Below are 20,339 nucleotides of genomic sequence, written 5' to 3' on the forward strand. Positions count from 1 at the left end.
CGCAATTTAAAAAACTGTTTTGGGGGAGGGAGGCTCACAAGGGAGAGGATATATATGTATATAATTATGACTGATTCACATCGATGTGTGGAAGAGACCACCGTAACATCATAAAGCAATTATCCTCAAATAAAAATAATAAAGTCTTGACTAATGAATAAATGAAAGAATCAGTCAGTCTAAGCATTGCTTTTGATATATTTTCAATTAAAGAGTCAGACTTATTCTCTGCACTAAAAACCATCAACCCTCACTCTGGTGATTATTGTCTTAAATACTACATTTTAAGAAGAAAATAGGACAAAAAGGAAAGACTCTCAGTCTAGGACCACATCTTGGAAAACGTGTGTGTGTGTGTGTGTGTGTGTGTGTGTGTGTGTGCGCGCGCGTTCACGTGCATGTGCTCAGTCGCGTTCAACTCTTTTTGACCCCGTGGACTGAAGCCCACCAGACTGCTCTGTCCATGGAATTTTTGAAGCAAATATATTGGAGTGGGTTGCCATTTCCTGCTCCAGGGGGATCTTCCAGACTCAGGGATCAAACCCAACTGTCTTGCTTCTCTGGCACTGGCAGGCGGATCCTTTACCACTGCACCACCTATGGGAGTCTGAGTGTTCACACCATTCATAGTCATCCAGCTTCCAAGAAAACCATGCTGAAGTCATCGGGCCTATTTAATGTGAATCAGTCTTTATTCCGCACTTGTGTGGTGCATTAACAAATTCAACATACAAGGTAGCATTACATATTGTAGGTTAGCATTACAGCATTATGCAGTTTCACACAATTCATGTTAGCTTTTTCGATTTTTTTCTTTTTTTAAAATTTGACACGTTTATTTTTTGAGTTTCATTTTTACAAGAGAAGACACAAGGTAAAGAAAGACGACCACATCAGAGAAGGATCATGGTGAGGGCAATGTCACTATTGTGGCCATAATAAAAGCTTCCCAAGAAAAAGGACTTGCATCGTTCCCTCTCCTGAGCAAGCCGCCCCGTCCCACGAACCAGTCTGTTCTCATATCCCGAGCACCGCTCCTAAACATGTACCTCTTGGCTGTGCTCCACTGAGATGAACTGAAGGAAGGACTAACTCATAAAGGGACTTTTTGTTATTAAGAAAAGCTCTTGCCTTCCCAAGGAATCAAGATATCAGCAGAGAAGGACTGACTCTTGGAAAATCAGAAGTGACCATTCCCTAACCTATTCCTGATCATGAGTGCCTTGTGTGAAAGCTAGAATGTGACTCTCTTGTCTTTCCACTGACTCTTAGGAGTAGGCATTCCTCCTCCACCCTTATCAGTTAGCTCTGGGAGGAACAAATGTGAAAGCCAAAGTCAGCTAAGAAACTTTGGGATGGCTGAGTCAAGGGCACAACGGATCAGGCCTGAGGGAGGAGGGAGGAACCTGGGACTGTCTGCCTCTTTGCCTTTTTCTGAGAAAGACACCGAGGCAGTTCCTAGGCTACAGAACTATGGGTCCCTCTCCTGCCACCTCCACCCACCGCTCAGTAGATGCAAAGAATAAAGCTACAAGGAGATGGGTAAGAGAGGAGTTGGGTGAGGCTGTTTTCCCAGACTTATGTCGGGAGGAGCTTCAGAGGCACACACAGCAGGGCAAAGACCACACTTTCTCCACCTGTTGCTTTGCATTGTTTCTGGGAAGGAAACAAAAGCGGGTTGCTCAGCAGTTTCTGATCTTTAGACATTAAGGCGATGGAGAGGAACCATTTAAAATTTTTCCTAATGGGGCTTCAGAATGCTCCTGTCAGATTTACATTAAACTATCTCAAAATGCATTTTTAGAAAACAAAAATTATTTTTGTCTACGTATGATACAGTATTTACATTCCATGGAGTATTGGATAGAAACCAGTGATGTGAACCCAGCTGATGGTGAGATTGTGAGTCAGATTCTGGGGGTTGGGGGATGACAGGGACAAGAACAGAGAGTGGGCTCTGTGCCTGCTCAGAACTGCTCTGCACTGTCAAGAATCCAGGTTAAAGAAAAAAGAAGAATGGGGTTGGGGGGTCAGGGAACAGGTTGGTTTTAAATCCACAAGAGTTATGGAACGGCAGAGGCAACATCACCACTCTCTTCATAGAGACTCAGCTTTTCAACTCTTCTCAGAAGCAAGTCAAACAGTGATGTTCTTGTCTGAAAGTGAAATTTCTGTCTCTACTAATCTTTCAGGCCTTGGTTCAAGCTGCTGCTTATCTGAGTTCCTCTTCAGGCTGGCAAAAATATCTACTGCCTATCCGGGCTTACTTACCATCCATGAAGTCTCTGCCATCTGAAAAGTCTCAACTCTAGAGGCATGGCTGGACTAGGGATAAGGAGACATGAATTCTAAAACGGAGGCTGAATCTCTCTCAAGCTCTGCTGTCCACTGGCAGGTGGAGGACTGAGCTCTGTGGTTTCCCCATGCCTTCACTGTACCTTGAGATTCACGAGTCCTAAGAACTAAGCACTTTGTTTACAGGGAAAGGATGCTCTGAAAAATCCAAGTTATCTTTATTACTAATTTAGTCATGTGCTCGTTTTACTCAGTTATTTTTAAGGGCCATTATTGAAAAATTTGAGGAGAAAGAATAATTTCTCAAGGTCCTTTTCCTTATGAAGTAAAACTAACCTCACGTAAAGTACTTGAGAAGACTCTAAAGCTTCTCAGCGGTCAGCATTTCTGGAAAAACAAAGGCCAGTCTAACCCTTCAAACCACAGATGATTCCTAACACATCACCAAAAAATGGCTATCCTTCCAAACACAGCTACAAAGGGCGAGGCACTCATCTCATTTTCCTTGTCTTCATAACTACATTTGGGATCAGCAAGATATAGTCAATGGTACTATCCTGTAGCTGAATTTGAAGTCCCAAAGCTCTTTCGAGAGAAGTCATCTAGTTTTGTAAACCCAGATTCTACCGAAAAGTCTGATGCCTTTGTGTAACTGATCACATATTAATCAAAGAGTCTTTTACCCCTTTCCAGCAGGAGCGCTGATAGCAAACACGCCTCATTTCTCAAATACTCTTTCTCCTGCAAACCCTGCCTTATCCATTCCACCTTTGTATATTCGTCTACTGCAGACCTCTGGTTCTTAAGCTCAAAGAGCAGAAATGTAAGCGGTAATAGGGAGAAAAGATGGGGATGATGAAAACATGAGGTTTTACAAGAGCAAAAAGATTCTTCCACAGAGGTGGGGGGTGAGAATAACTCTCCAGAGAAGCCCAATAAAAAGAGACCAATTTCAGGTAATCAGCAAATACAATTCGGCACAAAACACGATTTTCATGGATTAAAATCTGTACCTTGATATTGGCAGTTAGGCTAATTTCTTCAGTTTGTATTAGACATGCAAATATAAGGTTACATTGTTATATATAGACTTGTAGAGGTCTTTCCCTCTCTTTTTTTCCCCATTTGAAAAAAAAAAAAAAAAAAAGGATTTCCTAGTGCCTTGCAAAGGAGGAAAATCATCATTGCTAAGAACTGAACTGCAGCTGTGGTCATGTGGGGTGTTCTCTGTGGTGTTTGTCGTGTAAGAAATTTTCTTCTACAACTAAGATGAGGTTTTGAGTCCGCTCCTCTCGGTCCTCTCTCTCCCCGCCACGTCCCTGCCCAGCCTGGCCCCAGGGTTAGAGGCAAGGAGAAGAGGATTAGTACTCGCTCAGACTGTGCCACTTGGCCACGGGCTTGCGGGGGCTCTCGCACACCTCTCTCCAGTGCTCGGCGCCACCGGCTGTGACACTGTGCGCCCCCAGGATCAGCCTCCCCACCACCTCGTTCTTGGTGGTGCGATCGAAGTCGATGACCAGGAACTCGATGCTGATGTCGGGCAGGAGGTCGGTGGGGATGTCGTAGATGAAAGACTCGTTGAAGACTGGGTTCAAAGTGCACTTCTTCACGTGGGTTTTCTTCTTGGCGATGCGCTTTCTGCCGTAGTAGACGTTCACCTTGACGTAAGGATCTGGGGCCCCCGAAGAAAAAAGGGAGACAGGCCAATGACACAGTCCTCTCCTATACAATGTCAGGGAGGAGGGGCTTCTGCTGTCCATCTCCTTGATGTCCCCTCTCTCACCCCGTGGGGTCTTTGGTGGTTGCACACTAAGTGCACACTGACTGTGTACACATCTGCCTGCCTGGACAAGGGGTCAAGGAAACCAGGCAGACAAGGAACAGAAAAACCGCCTCGAGTCAGGGCCGAAGAAACTCCATGACACCAAGAAGCATTTTCAAGGGGGCACAGGGACTACCAAAGGCTGCAGGCTTTCTGAGAAGTCTCACCTGGAGCAAGGGCACAGAGGCTGGCATGCATACCACTGTGAATACCTCGCCAAAGGTAGAGACCATCTGCTTACCCAAAATACCTCCCTGGTTACATTCATCAGGAAGAGAATGTAGACAGAGAGGAACGGGTGGAGGCTGAGAGGTGCCGGGGGTCCTGAAAGGTGGGTGGGGGAGGTGCTTGGATCACAGGCGAGGGGCAGCAGTGCGGGGAGGGCAGACTGAGATAGGTTGAAGTAAATAGCTGCTACCTGAGAGGCCGGTGATGTCCATCTTCGGCAGGTGTCTGGCTTTGAGGACCACCACTGTCATTCTCTGCGCCACAGGCTGGTATGACAGAGACACCTGGAGCTCGCCTCTGCTAATGCACTTCTGTGGGGAAGAAACAGCAGGTGAGAGCCCCAGCCGAGGGGGCAGGCCATGGCACAGAAAGTGCGGGGGCGAGGACAAAGGAGATGTTGTTCTCACAGTCCTGACAGTAAACAAGGGGATTCCTGGTGGCCCGGTGGTTAAGACGCCACACTTTCACTGCAGGGGGCGTGGGTTCGATCCCTGGTCAGGGAACTAAGATACCGCATGCCACATGGCATGGCCCAAAATAAAATAAAATAAAAAATCTTATAGTAAATAAAATCATTTGCACGGAGAGGCAGCACAGCACAGACTCTGCAGTCAGACTGGCCTGGATTCAAATCCTGACTCTACTGCTTATCTGTCTGAGCTGGGACGAGGTCAGCCCTACTTGACCTCTCTGGACTTCTGCTTCCTCTTCTGTAAAATGGATATGAAAACAGTAGCAACTTCCCAGGACTAGTAAGAGGATCCAGTAAATTAGTGTGTACCAGGGACAGGCACTCTCTCCTGCTCTCTCATTTGGTTCTTGTGATAAAGTTTTGAAGGGAGACAGGAAACTCGCATTTGAGTCTTAACTTTGTCACTTACTCACCAGCTGGCCCTGGGAAAGTCCCTGAACTTTCTGGAGCCTCTGGCTCCATTTCACAAGGTGAATGTCCACACCTGCTCTGCCTGCCCCAGTGTATGACCTTCAGAGCGTCTTCTCCGGCCACCCTGGATGCCCACATCTTTGTTTCCTCACCTTGAAATGTTATGCTAGGCTCTATTTAACCCACACCAGTGTTCTTGCCTGGAGAATCCCAGGGACGGAGGAGCCTGGTGGGCTGCCGTCTATGGGGTCGCACAGAGTCGGACACAACTGACGTGACTTAGCAGCAGCAGTAGCAGCAGGCTCTATTTTGAGCTTGGAAACAAGACAAAACAAAACAAAAACTCTAGTCCTCTAAGAACATTTTAAATAACATTTGGATACTAATTACATGCCAGGTGCTGGGAATTCAGAGCTAACAGGACTCAGTCATTGTTCCCAAGGATGGAGTAGAAGATTCAGCAAAGTGAAGTGAAGTCGCTCAGTCATGTTTGACTCTCTGCGACCCCATGGGCAGTAGCCTGCACCAGGATCCTCCGTCCATGGGATTTTCTAGGCAAGGGTACTTGAGTGGGTTGCCATTTCCTTCTCCAGGGAATCTTCCCGACCCAGGGATCAAACCCAGGTCTCCCGGATTGTAGACAGACGCTTTATCATCTGAGCCACCAGGGAAGTCCTCATAAGATTCAGAGAAGTAAACAAACGTGTTTACTTGTCAGGAGAGTGAGAAGCCTCGGAAATCCCTGGTGGTCCAGTGGTTAGGTCACTGTTGAGGGCCTGGGTTCAATCTCTCGTCAGGGGACTAAGATCCCACAAGCTGCGCAGTGAGACCAGAATAAATGCTTCCATGCTGCTACGAGATGCAGGGGAGGTTTTGCCAGCTGACATCAGGGCTGAGCTTCTGGGGGGTGAGAAACAGACACTGAAGCAATGGGCAGAGAGAAGATCCTGCGTGGCAGGGCAGCTGAATAGCTGGCTTCAGGCTGAAAGGGTAGGCTATGTTCAGAGAATGGGGAGGGTGAATGTACCTGATGTTGGAGTGCTGGCAGGAGGGATGGGCCAGGAGCCTGGAGAGGTGGGTTAGGTGGGGGTGAAGGGCATGGGGAGCGGGGGGAGTAAGCTCACCAAACAGCAGAGCCGCCAGCAGCCAGGCGAGAGGAGGTCTGTAAGCATAGGAGCGACTTCTGTAAGCATGACGTTACTGCTGTTGTTAATATATTAATAATCATATTATTCTAGTTAAAGCTGGAGAAGGAACTAAAGACGAAAGTCAGAAAACTTGGTGAAGAGGCTGCTCTCACAGGCTAGGGAAGGGAGGGTGAGGGCTGGAACCAGGGCTGTGGCAGAGGAGACGGACCTGGGATAGGTCTCAGAAAGAAATGTCAGGATTTTCTGGGTGGGGGCGGCTAACTGGATGTAAATATAGGGGAGAGGGAAGAGAGGAGGGAGTGTTTCTTGTGTTTCTCTCTTAGGAAGTGGGGATGAGGCTGGGGTAAAGAAAACGAAATGTGGCGGCACAGGAGGCGCTTAGGACATAATAAGTTAAATTTGGGACAAAAAATTTTGAGACCAAATCACTCCTCCACTATCAAATTTTATTCCTTATACTCTTCATAGCCCCAAAGGAAGGTCACCAACTCGACGAATTCTTAGATTGAACAAAAATAGACCAAACTCACCACCAGCCTTACATATGCCACATACCCACCAAAATGACTTGCTGTGCATTAAGAGCGCCAGGCAATCTGCTAGCTGCTAGGGCTGAAAAGTTGCACCCCTACCCTCCAGAAGCTCACAGGCTAGTGCCTGCCCAGGTGTGTCTGGCGCAGGAAAGAACAGCAGTAAATGGTTTGATTAGCTCATCAGTGAAAAACAAAGGGAAAACCCTAATAGCTTATGCTTTGATTGATTATAAGTCGTCACCTCAAGGAATGAACTGTGATAATATTTCCATTTGGTTTAAAAAATTTCTTGAGGCGATGTTTCATACCAGGAGCGTACGGAAATGTCTTTTATAGGATACTGAATGTGACTAAACTTTAAACGTAGCCGTTAGCTTTAGAAATTGAAGTACAAAAGAAAACAAGCTTTAGAAATGATTTTCATGGTTTTCTCTGCTAGATGAAGCCCTACATCTTTTCCTTATCCACAACATACAGTCGGCTCTTGACTGTATCCACAGGACGCACCCCGAGCCAGTTTAAAATCACAGGCTGGTTGCTCCTGCCAACCAGTATACTTCTGGGTCACTTCCTTTGACATAAGTCAGAACTCAGTCAGAGAATGTGTGCTCATTTTTACTATCAGTCACAGCCCAAAGGCATCAGGAAGGTAATCCCTCAGCAAAAAGAAAATATCTTCCGAAATGTTCAGAACTGAACTGCTCAATACCGTAGCTGGTAGCTACATGTATCTATTTAAATTTTAATTCATTAACATTAAGTAAAATTAAATGTTAATTCCTCAGTCACACTGGCCCTATTTCAAGTGCTCAGTGTCCACACGTGGCCAGTGGCTACCATATTGGATATATGCAGATATAGAACATTTCCATCATCAGAGAGAGTTCCAGTGAACAGTGCTGATCTATCTAGAAAGAACTTTTGGATTATTTGAGCCACTGCTCCCCTCCATTTTCATGAATAATGAAATGTTAACTAGTTTTGATATCTATATCTGGGACCTTGAATATTGGTATCTAAATATTAAAATACAATCTTTAGATATAATCTAACTTTATATACAGAAGAAAGCTAGGGAGGGTAAAAAGGAAATTTTGATTTAAAACATAAAGTTTTATTTGTAAAAATAACATCAATTACAAGATGATACTTAGGTTTTTCTGATTATTTAAAACTGTTTAAAAAAAACACAAACTGTTTCCTAAATCATCCATTATAGCATAATCACCCTAATCAAAGTCCCGTGCGCCTTCCCTAGTTCTTTGGGAAAGTGGACAACTTCTGGCCACCTTCACAATCCTTTCCTCCCCTAAAATCACTCCTCTGGCAACTGTTCTCCATCTGACCCACCCTCCCCCCCACCTTTGGCCATTTTACATGGGCAGAATGCCCGTCCTCATTCAGCTGCCCCTTTGTGATGCCCAAGTCTGCCGCCACAACACCACCTGAATGCCATTCCATTCTGCACTGAAGGCCAGGGTTTCAAGTCCCCCCTGCCGCCTCCCCTTCTCTTTCCACCCAATTCCCATTCCCAGCGGCACTGTCAATGGCTCTTTCTCAAGGGCTCTTTGTCAAGGGCTGGGAGCGCACTGTTTCCCAGCCCCTTCGCCTAGTGAGGTAAAGACCCTGTTGGGGGGTGGGCGAGCAGAAGGACAAGGGGGAGAAAGGGTTTTATCCATGCCTGACAGAGCCGGGAGGCTTTGCTCTCAGAGTGCAGGATCCTTTCTCAGCCCGTGGAAAAGAGGAACAAGGGCAGTGGTCCGAAAGAAGATGTTAGGCTGAAGGAAACACTTAGGTGAAGGATAAATCTCTTTCTTATAATTAGCAGAGCCCCTATGGAAAGACTTTTTCTAGCCAGAGCATCTTTGCAAAGAGGAGGACTCAAACATCCTCAATAAACCTTTATAGGGACTAGAAGTTCTCAGTGCTACCTCCACATAAATCACAATCATGAGAAAACAAAAGAAACAAAACTCTCAACATTCAACCACATCCCTCCTTGTCTTCTCCCCAATACACATACACAGCAACTTCCTTTTTTGGTGTGTATGATTTTATTTTATTTTTCTATAGCAAATTTCTTTATTGTTTATGGAAAATTGACATTCCTTGTTCTTTCTTTTCACTCCCTTTTGACTAGCCTGGATGACCTCCAAGGTCTCTTGTAAATCTGAGATTTTAAGAATCCTCTCATTCCCATGACCACTGTCCCAGGTCATGAACACCAATCTGGCAGCAGAAAGACAGGAAATGGTTTGGGAAACAATGACATGAAGAAATTAGGAGGAATCTAACAACTCTCTATTATCCACCGTGTAAATCACTTCTTTCCCACTGTCTCTTCTTTAACCCCAGCCCTCTCTCAATCACTTCCCTTCTCATTGTGGGGGGTGTATTATGGAAATGTAAATTCACTTTTATTTCTTTCTGAATAAAATACTAGGGGGAAAAAAGCTGCCACTAAAGGAAAAAAAAATCCAGTTCCAAAGTCCAACTCAGAGAGTTTGGGTGTTTGGAGTTTACGCTGTAAACTTCTTTTACTAATAGTCAAGCGTTAAATTTTAATGCTTCTTATATCTTTCCGTATATTCACAAGAGCTGAGAGTGTTCTCACAAAGTGACCCCATTAGCCTTCATGATCCAGCCAAGAGGGAGACTGAGGCCCAGAGAAAGTAACTGCACACCCAGAATTAGACAATGAAATGGACAGAATCAGAAATCATGACCAGTCCTGGCTTCTTCCAACTGGATTACACTGAAATAACAGAAAGGACAAGAGCTGAATTTTCTGCTACTGGTCAGGAAATGCAGTTAGGGGTTGGGGACTGTCTAGAGAAATGCAATTCTCACCAGTCTCCACCCAGGAAACTTTGATCCCATTACTATAAAGGGATACCCTACCCAGATCAGGAAAGACTCTTACAGTGTGGACTCTTCCAAAGCAGCTCTAGCTGATGAGCCAAGGGGAGACCCAGAAAGAGCAGACTACTGGCTACACTAGGGAGGATTTAAGGTGGACATTTGGAGGCTGAACTGCTAGGGAATCAGGGGTACAAATGACTAGGGAGATGACAGCCATGACCCAGGATGAAACATAGCCCTGCCCACTGGCACTGGCTGGGGAAAACAGGCTTAGGAAGCCTGGGAGGCTGCAGGGCTCCGGGTGTCCCGTCTGGGGCCTCATCCAGGGAGTGTGTTGCTTAGGATCCCACCCTGGCTTATCCCTTCTGAAGGGAGTTAATAAAGTGGAAAGAAGCTTGGCTCTTGCCAAGAGCCCCTGGCAGTTTAGCAAATGCCATTGTCTATGCTCCCTGCCCAGTGTCCTGGATTTGAGGCTTGTTTTGTTCCCAGCCCAAATCAGTCCCTTTTCTTGCCAGTGTCTTCCCAGCTGCAGCCTGGCACAGAGCCCTCCTCCACACTCAGCCGTGGGCTGAGAGTGCATGAGCCGTCTGGGGGAGTCCAGCTAGTTGGTGGCTTTATCAAGGCTAGTACTCCTGAAAAGAACCGCCCAGTGAGAAGAGCTGAATGAAGGCAGGGGGTAGGGTACTGGAGCTGCTATAATGGGGAGTCAGGAGTCAGGGGAGCGGGCTGGTAGAATCTGGAGGAAAAGAAACGGAGGGAGAAGGGAGAGGATGCAGGGAGATGAAACTGGTCACTGCTGCAGCTTCTTTGCAGGACTTCTGCCTCCAAGCTCAGAGGATGCGAGAATTCCTGCTGTGTTGGACTCAGGTGTGTCTCACTGTATCCTGGCAATGGACCAGTGTTCATGCCCTGACCAAACACCTCTAATATTCTCTAAAGTGTTCAGACTTCCCCTGGCCCTTGTGAGCTGAGCGTGCCACGTGGCAACAGTGGTTGTCTGGGCAGTGGCATGACTAAGCTGACTGCAGTGGGGCAGGCAGAGATGGTGCAGGCGGCAGAGACGGTGAGAGCACACTCCCAGGGGAAGGGCTCCCTGCCTCCCCTCCCCAGCCCGGCGCGGCACAGCGCCCTTCAGCAATGGCCAAACCTGCTTCCCAGGAGCTCACTGCCCACTCAGTCCTGCTAGCCTGGAAGCCTCTTGTAAGTTCCTGAGCCTTCTGCCTCCCCACTGAGTCCAGCATGGGTTTGCAGCTGGAGAGGGCAGTAACAGAGAAGTAACGTAGCTGCAGGCAGGGCTCTTTCTGGAAAACGTGCAGGTGTTTTTAGTGATTCTGATATCCTTTCCAAACCTTCTACCATCTTCTCCATTGATCTAGCCTTCCTTGTCTTCCTTTACTTTATCAAAACAAAATGTAAATATCTACAAATCACATGTCTCTCCCAGGGATCAAACTTTAATAATAATAATCCTGGTTAACATTCATGAGAGTTTACTATGGGCTAGGGACTATGCAAATGCATCATTTTAATTCCTTATAAGAAACAGAGACTTAGAGAATTTAAGCAGCTTGCCCAAGGTCATTTAGCTGGTAGAATTTAGATTCAAACTCAGGTCTGACTTCAAAGTCCTTGCTGTGCTGTGCTTAGTCTCTCAGTTGTATCTGACTCTTTGCGACTCCATGGACTGTAGCCTGCCAGGCTCCTTTGTCCATAGAATTCTCCAGGCAATACTGGAGTAGGTTGCTCTGCCTTCCTCCAGAGGATCTTCCCAACCCAGGGATTGAACACAGGTCATCTGCATTGCAGGTGGATTCTTTACCATCTGAGCCACCAGGGAAGCCCAAGAATACTAGAGTGGGTAGCCTATCCCTTCTCCAGGGGAACTTCTCAACCCCAAAATTGTACCGGGGTCTCCTGCATTGCAGGCAGATTCTTTACCAGCTGAGCTACCAGGGAAGCCCCAAAGTCCTTGCTATCAATTCCTTATGTTAAATTCTGAAAAAGGAATGAAACTCTTAAGTATAAAATTTCAACAGCTTCTTTCACAGCATACTCACTATATGATAAATGCCAAGATTTCTTTTTTGTCTTTCTCCTCCCACTAAGTAAAAGCTACATGAAGGCAATAAGATGCCAGCTATATTATTCCATTTGATTCTCGTAACCCATAGGGAAGGCAATATTATCAGTTCCATTTTACAGATGGAGAAATAGAAGTTGAGAAGAGTTAAGTAACTCACTTACATCATACCCCTGGAAAGTGGTGAGCTGGAAGGTGAAGCTAGGCAGTCAGATAAGAGCCCTCCTGCCAAACCGCAGAACTGCACTGCCTCCCCAGTTGAGAATGAAACAAATGAACTAGTGTGGCTGGGAGCACCATTCTTGCATCCCTGAAAGGATTCAAGAACCAATGCTAGCCCAGTGGAGAGAAGGCAGGATGGAGGGCTCTCATGCCTCTCTTAATGCAAACAGGGCAGAGAGGAAGAACAGAGAGAGAAGTATCCGTGGCAAAGGTTTTGGCCTGCGTGAGGGGCCTGAAAGGTCAAGCAGTTGTATGCTATGAATGCTAAGTTGTTTCGGTTGTGTCCGACTCTTTGTGAGTCCATGGCCTGGGACCCACGGGGCTCCTCTGTCCAAGGGATTTTCCAGGCAAGAATACTAGAGTGGGTAGCCATTTCCTCCTCCAGGGGCTCTTCCGGACCCAGGGATCGAACCCATGTCTCTTACATCTCCTGCACTGGCAGGTGGGTTTTTTACCACTAACAATACCTGGGAAGCCAAAGCAGTTGATGAAGTTGCATTTATAAAATGGTTGTTAAAAGTCACACAGACGCAAGCCTACTTATATCTCTAGGTTTGGGCTGGGAAAGGGAAGCCGAGGGGAAAATTACTGAACTACTTCCACAGTTTCTCAGTTGTAAGGAATAAGTTCACAAGAGGAAGATCACACATTTTGGAGAAGAAATTGGCTCCCATTTGCCTGAAATGAGGAGGTCTAGGACTGGAGGGCCATCCTGCTCCAAGCAAGCTGGATGCAGCATCAGGACGTCAACCACTAAGAGCAATTTCAGAAGGCGTTTGCCCTTTTCTCTTCAGGAAGTTGCTTCTAGAGGAGGCCTAACCTGCCAGGCTCTCTGTCTTACTCTGACCACTGCTCAGTCATGATTGAGCAGAGAGCTTCCTCTCTACAGCCCCTCCTTGCCATCCATCCCACTTCTCCTTCCCATTCATCCCCTTCTCGCCCCCAACCTACTATTCCTCCCCAACAACTCTTCCTCCTCACCTGGATGTTCCTTTTGATGATGTCCCTGGTCAGCTGTACCTTGCCCGTGCTGGGGTCCACCCCAGCCAGCGGCACCATGACCTCCCCAATGACGTCATCCCTGGAGAAGCGGTCAAAGCTGAGGACGAGGAAGTGCAGGACCAGGTCTTGTAGCTGGCTGTACGGGATGCCATAGAAGGTGAAGGTTTCATCAAACACAGGGTCCAGGGTCTTCCGCAGCACCCTGGTCTTCACCCGATGCCGTTTGTCGGGAAGGATGGTCATTTTGATGTAGGGGTCAGAGCCCTGGGTCTGGTCATCCATCACGGGCAGCCCATGAGCCTCCTGGATTGTCACCACCAGGGCTTTTTTCGGGAAGTTATAGTCCACTGAGAAGGTGAGAGATCCTAGCATGACATCCTCCTCTGGAGATGATGGAGAAGTGGTTTTGCTCTCCCCAGGGGTCAGGCTTGCAATGGGGCTCCTCAGTTCTTCCCCATAGTCCACTTTGATGGGCAATTGGTCTACACAAGATCCAGAGCTAGGTCCCTTAGGACTCTTGTCTTGGCCCAGCAGGCCAGCCTCTGCTGCATCTACCAACAGGTTCCCGCGTCCACCTTCCCTCCCGGGGCCATCTTTGTCTCTCCGCACTTTGATGATTTTCTTCTTGTTGCTGAGGGTTTCTGGGTATATGCTGATGCCTTTGAGCATATGTATGAACTTGTATGGTGGGTTCTTGTGCTTCTTCTCTGCCTGCTGGTGGCAGCATGTCCAGACAAAGACGGTCACTGAGACACACACCACCAGCACAGAGGCCCCGATAAGGCCGGCGACCACTGGTGACACGTCTGAAAGTGGAGACCAGAGATGTGTCAAGGCGGCTGGACCTCGGCCTCTGCCAGAGCACCCCTGCTTAGGGCCTCCGGCTGGGGCCGAGCTAATCTGCAACCCAGCCTTCTTCAAAGCAAAACTTGCTCATCTAGGCTTAGGAACGTCTCCCCTCTCTTAGAGATGCCCTCACCCATCCCTCCAACCAATCCGTGGCTCTTTCTTCCCACCAACCTGGATGAAATACTTACCTTGTCTAGAAAGCCTCCCCTGCAGTGCCCCACCTGACTGCCTGTTCTTTTCTCGGCCTTGCCTCTCCACTTATGGACTTGGTTTGCTCACATGGATTTGTGTTTCACATAAAGTGGCCCCGTAAGTGTTATAGGTCACCCTTCTACGTAGGAGCCATTCACCTCAACTGTTCCACAAGGGCATGAGCTGTGTCTGGTTTCAGGAGGATATTCCACAGCATCCAGCACAGGGTTTGCCACAGTGGGTTTGTGTGGGCTGACTGATAGGTAGGGTGGAAGGATGTGGAATTGACTTTGGATGGGTTTGGTAGGGTGCCCAGGGGTGATAAAAGTAGGTGAGTGGTAAGAAGTAGAACTGTGGGCCTAAGTCCTTTTGAAATATGTTTCAAATTTCAGCTCCCAGGCATTTAAAATACTTGTATTTTAATGTAAAATACAAATATTTAAAAATAAAACACAAATATTTTAAATAGGAAGAAATAGGGACCATGAAACATGTCAGACCTTGTCACCTTCTTAGTAAGGTCTTTCCTGACCAACCTATTTAAAAATGTAACCTTTTCCACCCTTGAGACCTATACTTCTGGCCCTGCTTAATTTTCTCCATATGACATGACATGAGTTCTCTATTTCACAAACACACACACACGCATGCACACATATACAAACACTCACATATAATTGTATTAGTTATTGTCTATCTTCACTAGAATATAAGTTTCCTAAGGACAGGGCTCTTGTCTGTTTGTGTGCTGTGCTCAGTCACTCAGCCATGTCCAACACTTTGTGACCCCGCAGACTATACCCGCCAGGCTTCTCTGTCCATGGAATTCTCCAGGCAAGAATACTGGAGTGGGTTCCCCTGCCCTTCTCCAAGGCATCTTCCCAATCTTCTAGGATTGAACCCAGTCTTCTGAATTGCAGGCAGATTCTTTACCTTTTGAGCCACCAGGGGAGCCTTTTGTTTGTTTAGTTCCTGTCTATATCCCCAGCACTAAAAACACCCAGCAGGTACTTAATATTTGTTAGGTAAACAAATAACTAAAGAGAAACAGGTTTTTTTTTTTCTTCCCTTCTCTAGTCTTGTCTTTTCCTGCACAAATTGGGCCTCTGACTTAGATAATTAGGTTTTGGGATTTATTTTCCCTTAAATGCACTGAAGCTAAATTGGGTTTAGGCCTTAAAGATCTAGATAAGGCCTATAGTTATCCATACTACGCATTAGAGTAAGTCTCAAGTAGGGCAGGGGGAACTAAGGAAATAAATGTGATTCTTGCATATTCTAGATTTTTCCTAGAACATCCTTCTATCAGGCATATGCCTGGCCTGCTGCCTCACTCACTGCAGGCTTTCATTCAAACCTCATCAGAAAACATTTCCTGTTTGTTCCAAGGAAGATAGTATCCCCACTACTCTGATTGATTTCTCTTTGTAGCACTTACTACCTCTGGTATATATTTATTTGTCAGTCTTCTCTTACTAGGTAATTTAATAAGACCAGTGGCTGGCTATTTTGTTCACTGCTACATTCCCAGGTCCTAGAACCATGTGGCGCATAGTAAGTGTTCAGTGAACAAATGAGTTAGTGAATTCAAAACAGCTTCCCCTTTAGGAGCTTGGGATTAACAGATAACAAACTACTATTTAAAAAATAGATAAACAGCAAGGTTCTACTGTATACCACAGGAAACTATATTCATTATCCTGTAATAAACCATAATGAAAAAAAAATTATATATACACATATATATAATTAGATTATTGCTGTACATAAGAAACTAATACAACATTATAAATCAATGCTACATCAATAAAAAACTTTTAAAAACCCAGTTTCCACAGATTGGAGAAAGAGGATGAGGTCAATATGACTACATATAACAGGGATAAATGTAAAATTCTATTTAGCCTTCAAAACCTATTGATAGGAAATAGGAGACCTTACTTGATAAATCTGAGTAAAACTAACTTAGTAGTTTAAGTGATCACAAGCTTGGAGTATACCTAGGCTGCCTTATACTATCAGTGTGATGTCTAAATCAGAGGGGCAGTATAATTTCATCTGCTCTGGTCATGACACACATGAAGTGCTCTCTCTATTTCTGACAAGAATAAAAATTTATGTTTTTTGTGTGCCAGTATGATACCTGTGCCACACACTGTATTAGAGCTTCCTCAATTTGACTCAAATAACTCACTGAATAGGTACCATTAATAGCCCAATTTTACAATTGAGGAAGCTGGGGACTCAAATCTTCCCTAGATCACAAAGAAGCAAATGACAGTGATGAGATTTAAACCCTGGTCTATCTGACACCAGAATGTGTCTATATTATGGATAAGCAGGATAGAAGAGGACCTAGAAACCATATTAAATGAGAAGAAACTGAAGGAGCTGAAGGGTCTGGGAATAACAACTTTCTTTAATTACTGAAGGTACTTTGCTGGAAGAAGGTCTCATCTGATTTTACTTTGGAGGGCAGGTCTAATACCAGTGCATACAGGTACAAGAAGACAGATAAATTCAAAGAACTGAATTATTGTTAGAACTGCCTCTCGATGGCCCAGATTGCTTCCGGAGGCAGTGAATCTCTGAAGACTTTCAGAGACTGGATCACCTTCGTCAGATATATTATTCTAAAAGGAATTTCCTTAACAAGGATTGGAATTAACATCTCTGAAATTCTTTCTGCCTCAAACATTCAAAGTTCTATGAATGTTGGGACCAGGTAAGAAAAGAAGTGGTTACATTTTGAAATAATACACATGAGGAGTAATGCCATTTCACAAAGTATATCAAGGTGACTGTGTCCATGGCCATGCTGAATAATAACAGCATTTATTTTCAGAATATCAGGTGAAATAAAAACTGTTAGGGAGAGGTTTCACATAATGGGAGCAGCCTTGGCTGTAAGCTCCTTGAGACCAGGTGGAAATTATAGCCTGTTTACCTTTGAATTCCCGAGTCTCTTGCATCGAACAGGAGCTCAGTAAATATTTGCTTGAACAATTGATTGGGTTCAACTGTAAATCAGAATGGGCACAATCTGAAAAATTGGCTCTGCATTCACCTATGAGAGATTTTCCTGAAAACTGTTTGCTACTGATTCGTAACACTGAATATTATCTCTCCAAGAAGAGAAAGGCAAGAAACTACCAGGACAAGTATATTTTTGAGAATGATTTGAAAGGGAGCCTAAAGGTCAGGTTGAGAGACATCTGAGTGATCCTTTGGCTCTACCATAAATTTACTGTGTGATCTTGCGAGATCCCACTGCTGCGCACTATGCCTCAACTTTTACTGCTAGAAAGCAGTGGATCAGTAAAAGATAAGATGAAGGATGCTTATCTTTCAGGAGGGTGGAGAAGGAAAAAGATGAATGGGTACATAGCATCACCCACTCAATGGACATGAATCTGAGCAAACTCCAGGAGACAGCAAAGGATGAGGAAGCCTGGCATGCTACAGTCCACAGGGTAGCAAAGAATTGGACATGACTTAGTGACTGAGAAACAGCAACACGCTTCCACCTTGTTTCCCACTTTCGCTTTACGTTCTTCTTCATTTTAGTATTTGTTAATCCCTACGTCTCTCCCCCACACCCACGGCAGCAAACTAGAAAAATCAGAAATGTTGAAACTCAGGACCCTCTGTCTAGTTTCAGTCAAAGGCTTAGTGGGAAAAGTAAGTTAGAACTAAAAGCTGAAGTGAGTGTTTTCAAGTAGCTGTAAATTGCAGTGACCCATGCTGCTTGCTCCTTTTGTCCTCCGAGGTCACAGATAATTGAGTGTTGGCTTGGTGTATCTCACAAGGGCTATGGAGTTTGAAATGAAGTACTCTATGAGATGTGAAAAAAGTCAGAAGTTCTACAGGGAGTTCTCGGTGGAGACCTTCCATATGGATTTGAAGATCTATAAGACACATCTGGGTTTGTTCAGCTCTCTCAGCCTCTGACCAGACATGCTTATTGACATTTCCTTTGCAAAAATAGCCTTTCCTGGTCAAGTAGGCCAGTGTGATACAGTGAAATAAGAATGAATTTTGGCATCAATGGGAAATTGGTGTAAATCCTAACACTAGCCTAACTAGTTTGACTTTATCTCCCTTAGCCTCAGTTTCCTCATCTAGCAAATATATATATATATATAAAATAATGAATACACTGGAGGGTATTTATAAGTCTTTTAGTATGTAAAAGGCTGATATTTCTTTTCTTTTGTTCACTAATATTTCCTCTAAATGACATCACTATATTATGCTCTACAACATCTAACTTTCCAAGGAATCTGGAACTGCAATTAGAGAAAAGAATATAATGGAAAGGAGGCATAAGAAGAAAAAGAAAGAACAAGAAGAAAATCACGGAGTACTCCTGTAATCAGAAAAGGGACATCAATTTTGGAAATTTAGGACTCAAATAACAAAAAGGCAGAAGATGAAGTGTAAGAAAAATATAATCAAGATTTATCCTTGGGGAATCAGTGTGAACCAGTAGTAAATGGGTGTGATCTGTTGTCTGTATACTTTCTCTGACCTGATATTCTTCCTGACATTGAAGGGATAGAGCAGGCTGGGTTTTGTTAATTTCCATAAACCTTCTAGTAGGGAGTGAGAAAAGCCATTTCCTAGTTGGATGGTGACCCCACCCTAAACACTGGAGTCTGGATGCTCAAACCTGGATTATCTGAGGCAGAATCTCTTAAGGGAAATGAAGGAACCCTAGGCTGACAGCAACTCTCACCTACTTCTCCCATCCAAACTGGGATAGGACTGAGGCAGAAGCAGGGCAATTCATTTTTCTTTGGGGGGCAGGAAAACAGCACAGGAAGTTTGCTATCTCAGCACATTTTACAGGAATCCCCCAGAGGAAAAACGTGCATCTCGAGCTTTTCTTTATCATCTGCTTCCTTATTTTCCACCCCACTCTCTGGCTCCAGGGAGTGTAACTGATCTTGGAGCCTGTAGGGTTGGGTCTGGGACCAGCCGCTCCGAGATGACGTAATGCTTTCTCTGGTACACAAAGCGGCCTCCCCCGGGCTCGGCCTTTTGCGCCCCTCCCACTCTGGCCCGGATCAGGCCCCCGCCAGCACCAGCGCGGGTGAGTCCCCCTTTTTGAAAAGCCGGCCCAGGGAAACAGGGAACAAAGGCCTGAGAAGAAGAGCCTAGGCGCTGCCAGGAGGCCCAGAAATAGACATCACGTCATCCCCCAACCCAGCAGCGCCAAGCGCCATTTGGTAGCATCGGACGGACCCCACCATTACGATGCAGAATAGACATGGCAGGGCTCACGTTTCCTCCCGGCCCCAGCATCCAGCTGACCGGCTTCAGGAGTGGCTTCCTTTTTGCTCCCCACCCCCGCACCCCTCTTTCCCCAGAGGCCGCCGCCTCCCCTGGCTGCCTGCCACACAGCCCACAGTCTCCAAGCTGCCATCTTGATGCCCCATCCCCCTTGCCACCTCCCTCCCCCGCAGCCCTGAGGAGTGGGAGGGGGAGGAAGGGGCACCGCCCTGCGTGCCCCAAGGGGGAGGGCTCGGCCTACCTCGCCTCTCCTCCCCTCGAAGGAGGGGTTCACGTCCTTCGCAGGCTCTCGGTTTCTCACCTCCAGCGGTACTGACAGTGCACCATACGAGGTTTTCGCATCCTGGACGTCCCCACCCTTGCTGTGACTCTGGCCTTCTCGGCCCCTGCAGCCCGTAGCTCAGGTTCGGACGCTGTCCACTGCCCGCAATACCACCACCTTAGGCCCGATTCTACCCACCACCACAGGCCCGAATCTCCAGGGGCTGGCACTTGAAGGCCTTGATCTGGGCTTCACGCTCTGCCCAGCCGCGGAGCTCCCTTGGCTTGGCAACGGTTTCACCTACCCCAGGCTTAGTTTGCCAGATTTTTACTTACCAAAGCTAGGTCGGATGTTGGTGATCTCAGCCATGTCGTAATCAGAGGCTATTGCTATAAATGCTTTTGCAGTGGTCGATCAGACAAGTCTGGGACCTCCGGTAAGTACCGGAGGCCGCCGCTGCAGAGCACTAGGTCAGGGGAGGGGGAAGGTATCTGGTGGATGCCTCCTGCGACGGTCTGGTCCCTGGTTGACAGCTGCGGTCGCCTCTTAAGATGCTCCAGGGATGCTCTGAGCTAAGGATGCAGGTGCAGCCAGACTGGTCCTGATGCGAGGTAGGCCCCGCCTTCCTCCGAACGGCCCTCGGCAGAAGACTCCGCCTCTGTCCGA

The 20,339-nt window shown here is 46.3% G+C and overlaps 1 protein-coding gene across 1 annotated transcript; it reads right to left on the reverse strand.

Annotated features, from left to right (window-relative positions):
* Positions 1-669: 669 nt before the first annotated feature.
* On the reverse strand, positions 670-20,319 carry SYT11 (synaptotagmin 11). Its single transcript, XM_055584040.1, has 4 exons — positions 20,009-20,319; positions 13,055-13,881; positions 4,533-4,656; positions 670-3,967 (listed from the first exon to the last, which is right to left on the reverse strand). Exons 1-4 carry the CDS (start codon positions 20,040-20,042, stop codon positions 3,657-3,659), a joined length of 1,296 nt encoding a protein of 431 aa, XP_055440015.1. The 5' UTR covers positions 20,043-20,319; the 3' UTR covers positions 670-3,656.
* Positions 20,320-20,339: the final 20 nt, after the last annotated feature.

Source organism: Bubalus kerabau, chromosome 6, assembly GCF_029407905.1.
Source record: "Bubalus kerabau isolate K-KA32 ecotype Philippines breed swamp buffalo chromosome 6, PCC_UOA_SB_1v2, whole genome shotgun sequence".
In the NCBI taxonomy this organism is placed as follows: Eukaryota; Metazoa; Chordata; class Mammalia; order Artiodactyla; family Bovidae; genus Bubalus; species Bubalus kerabau.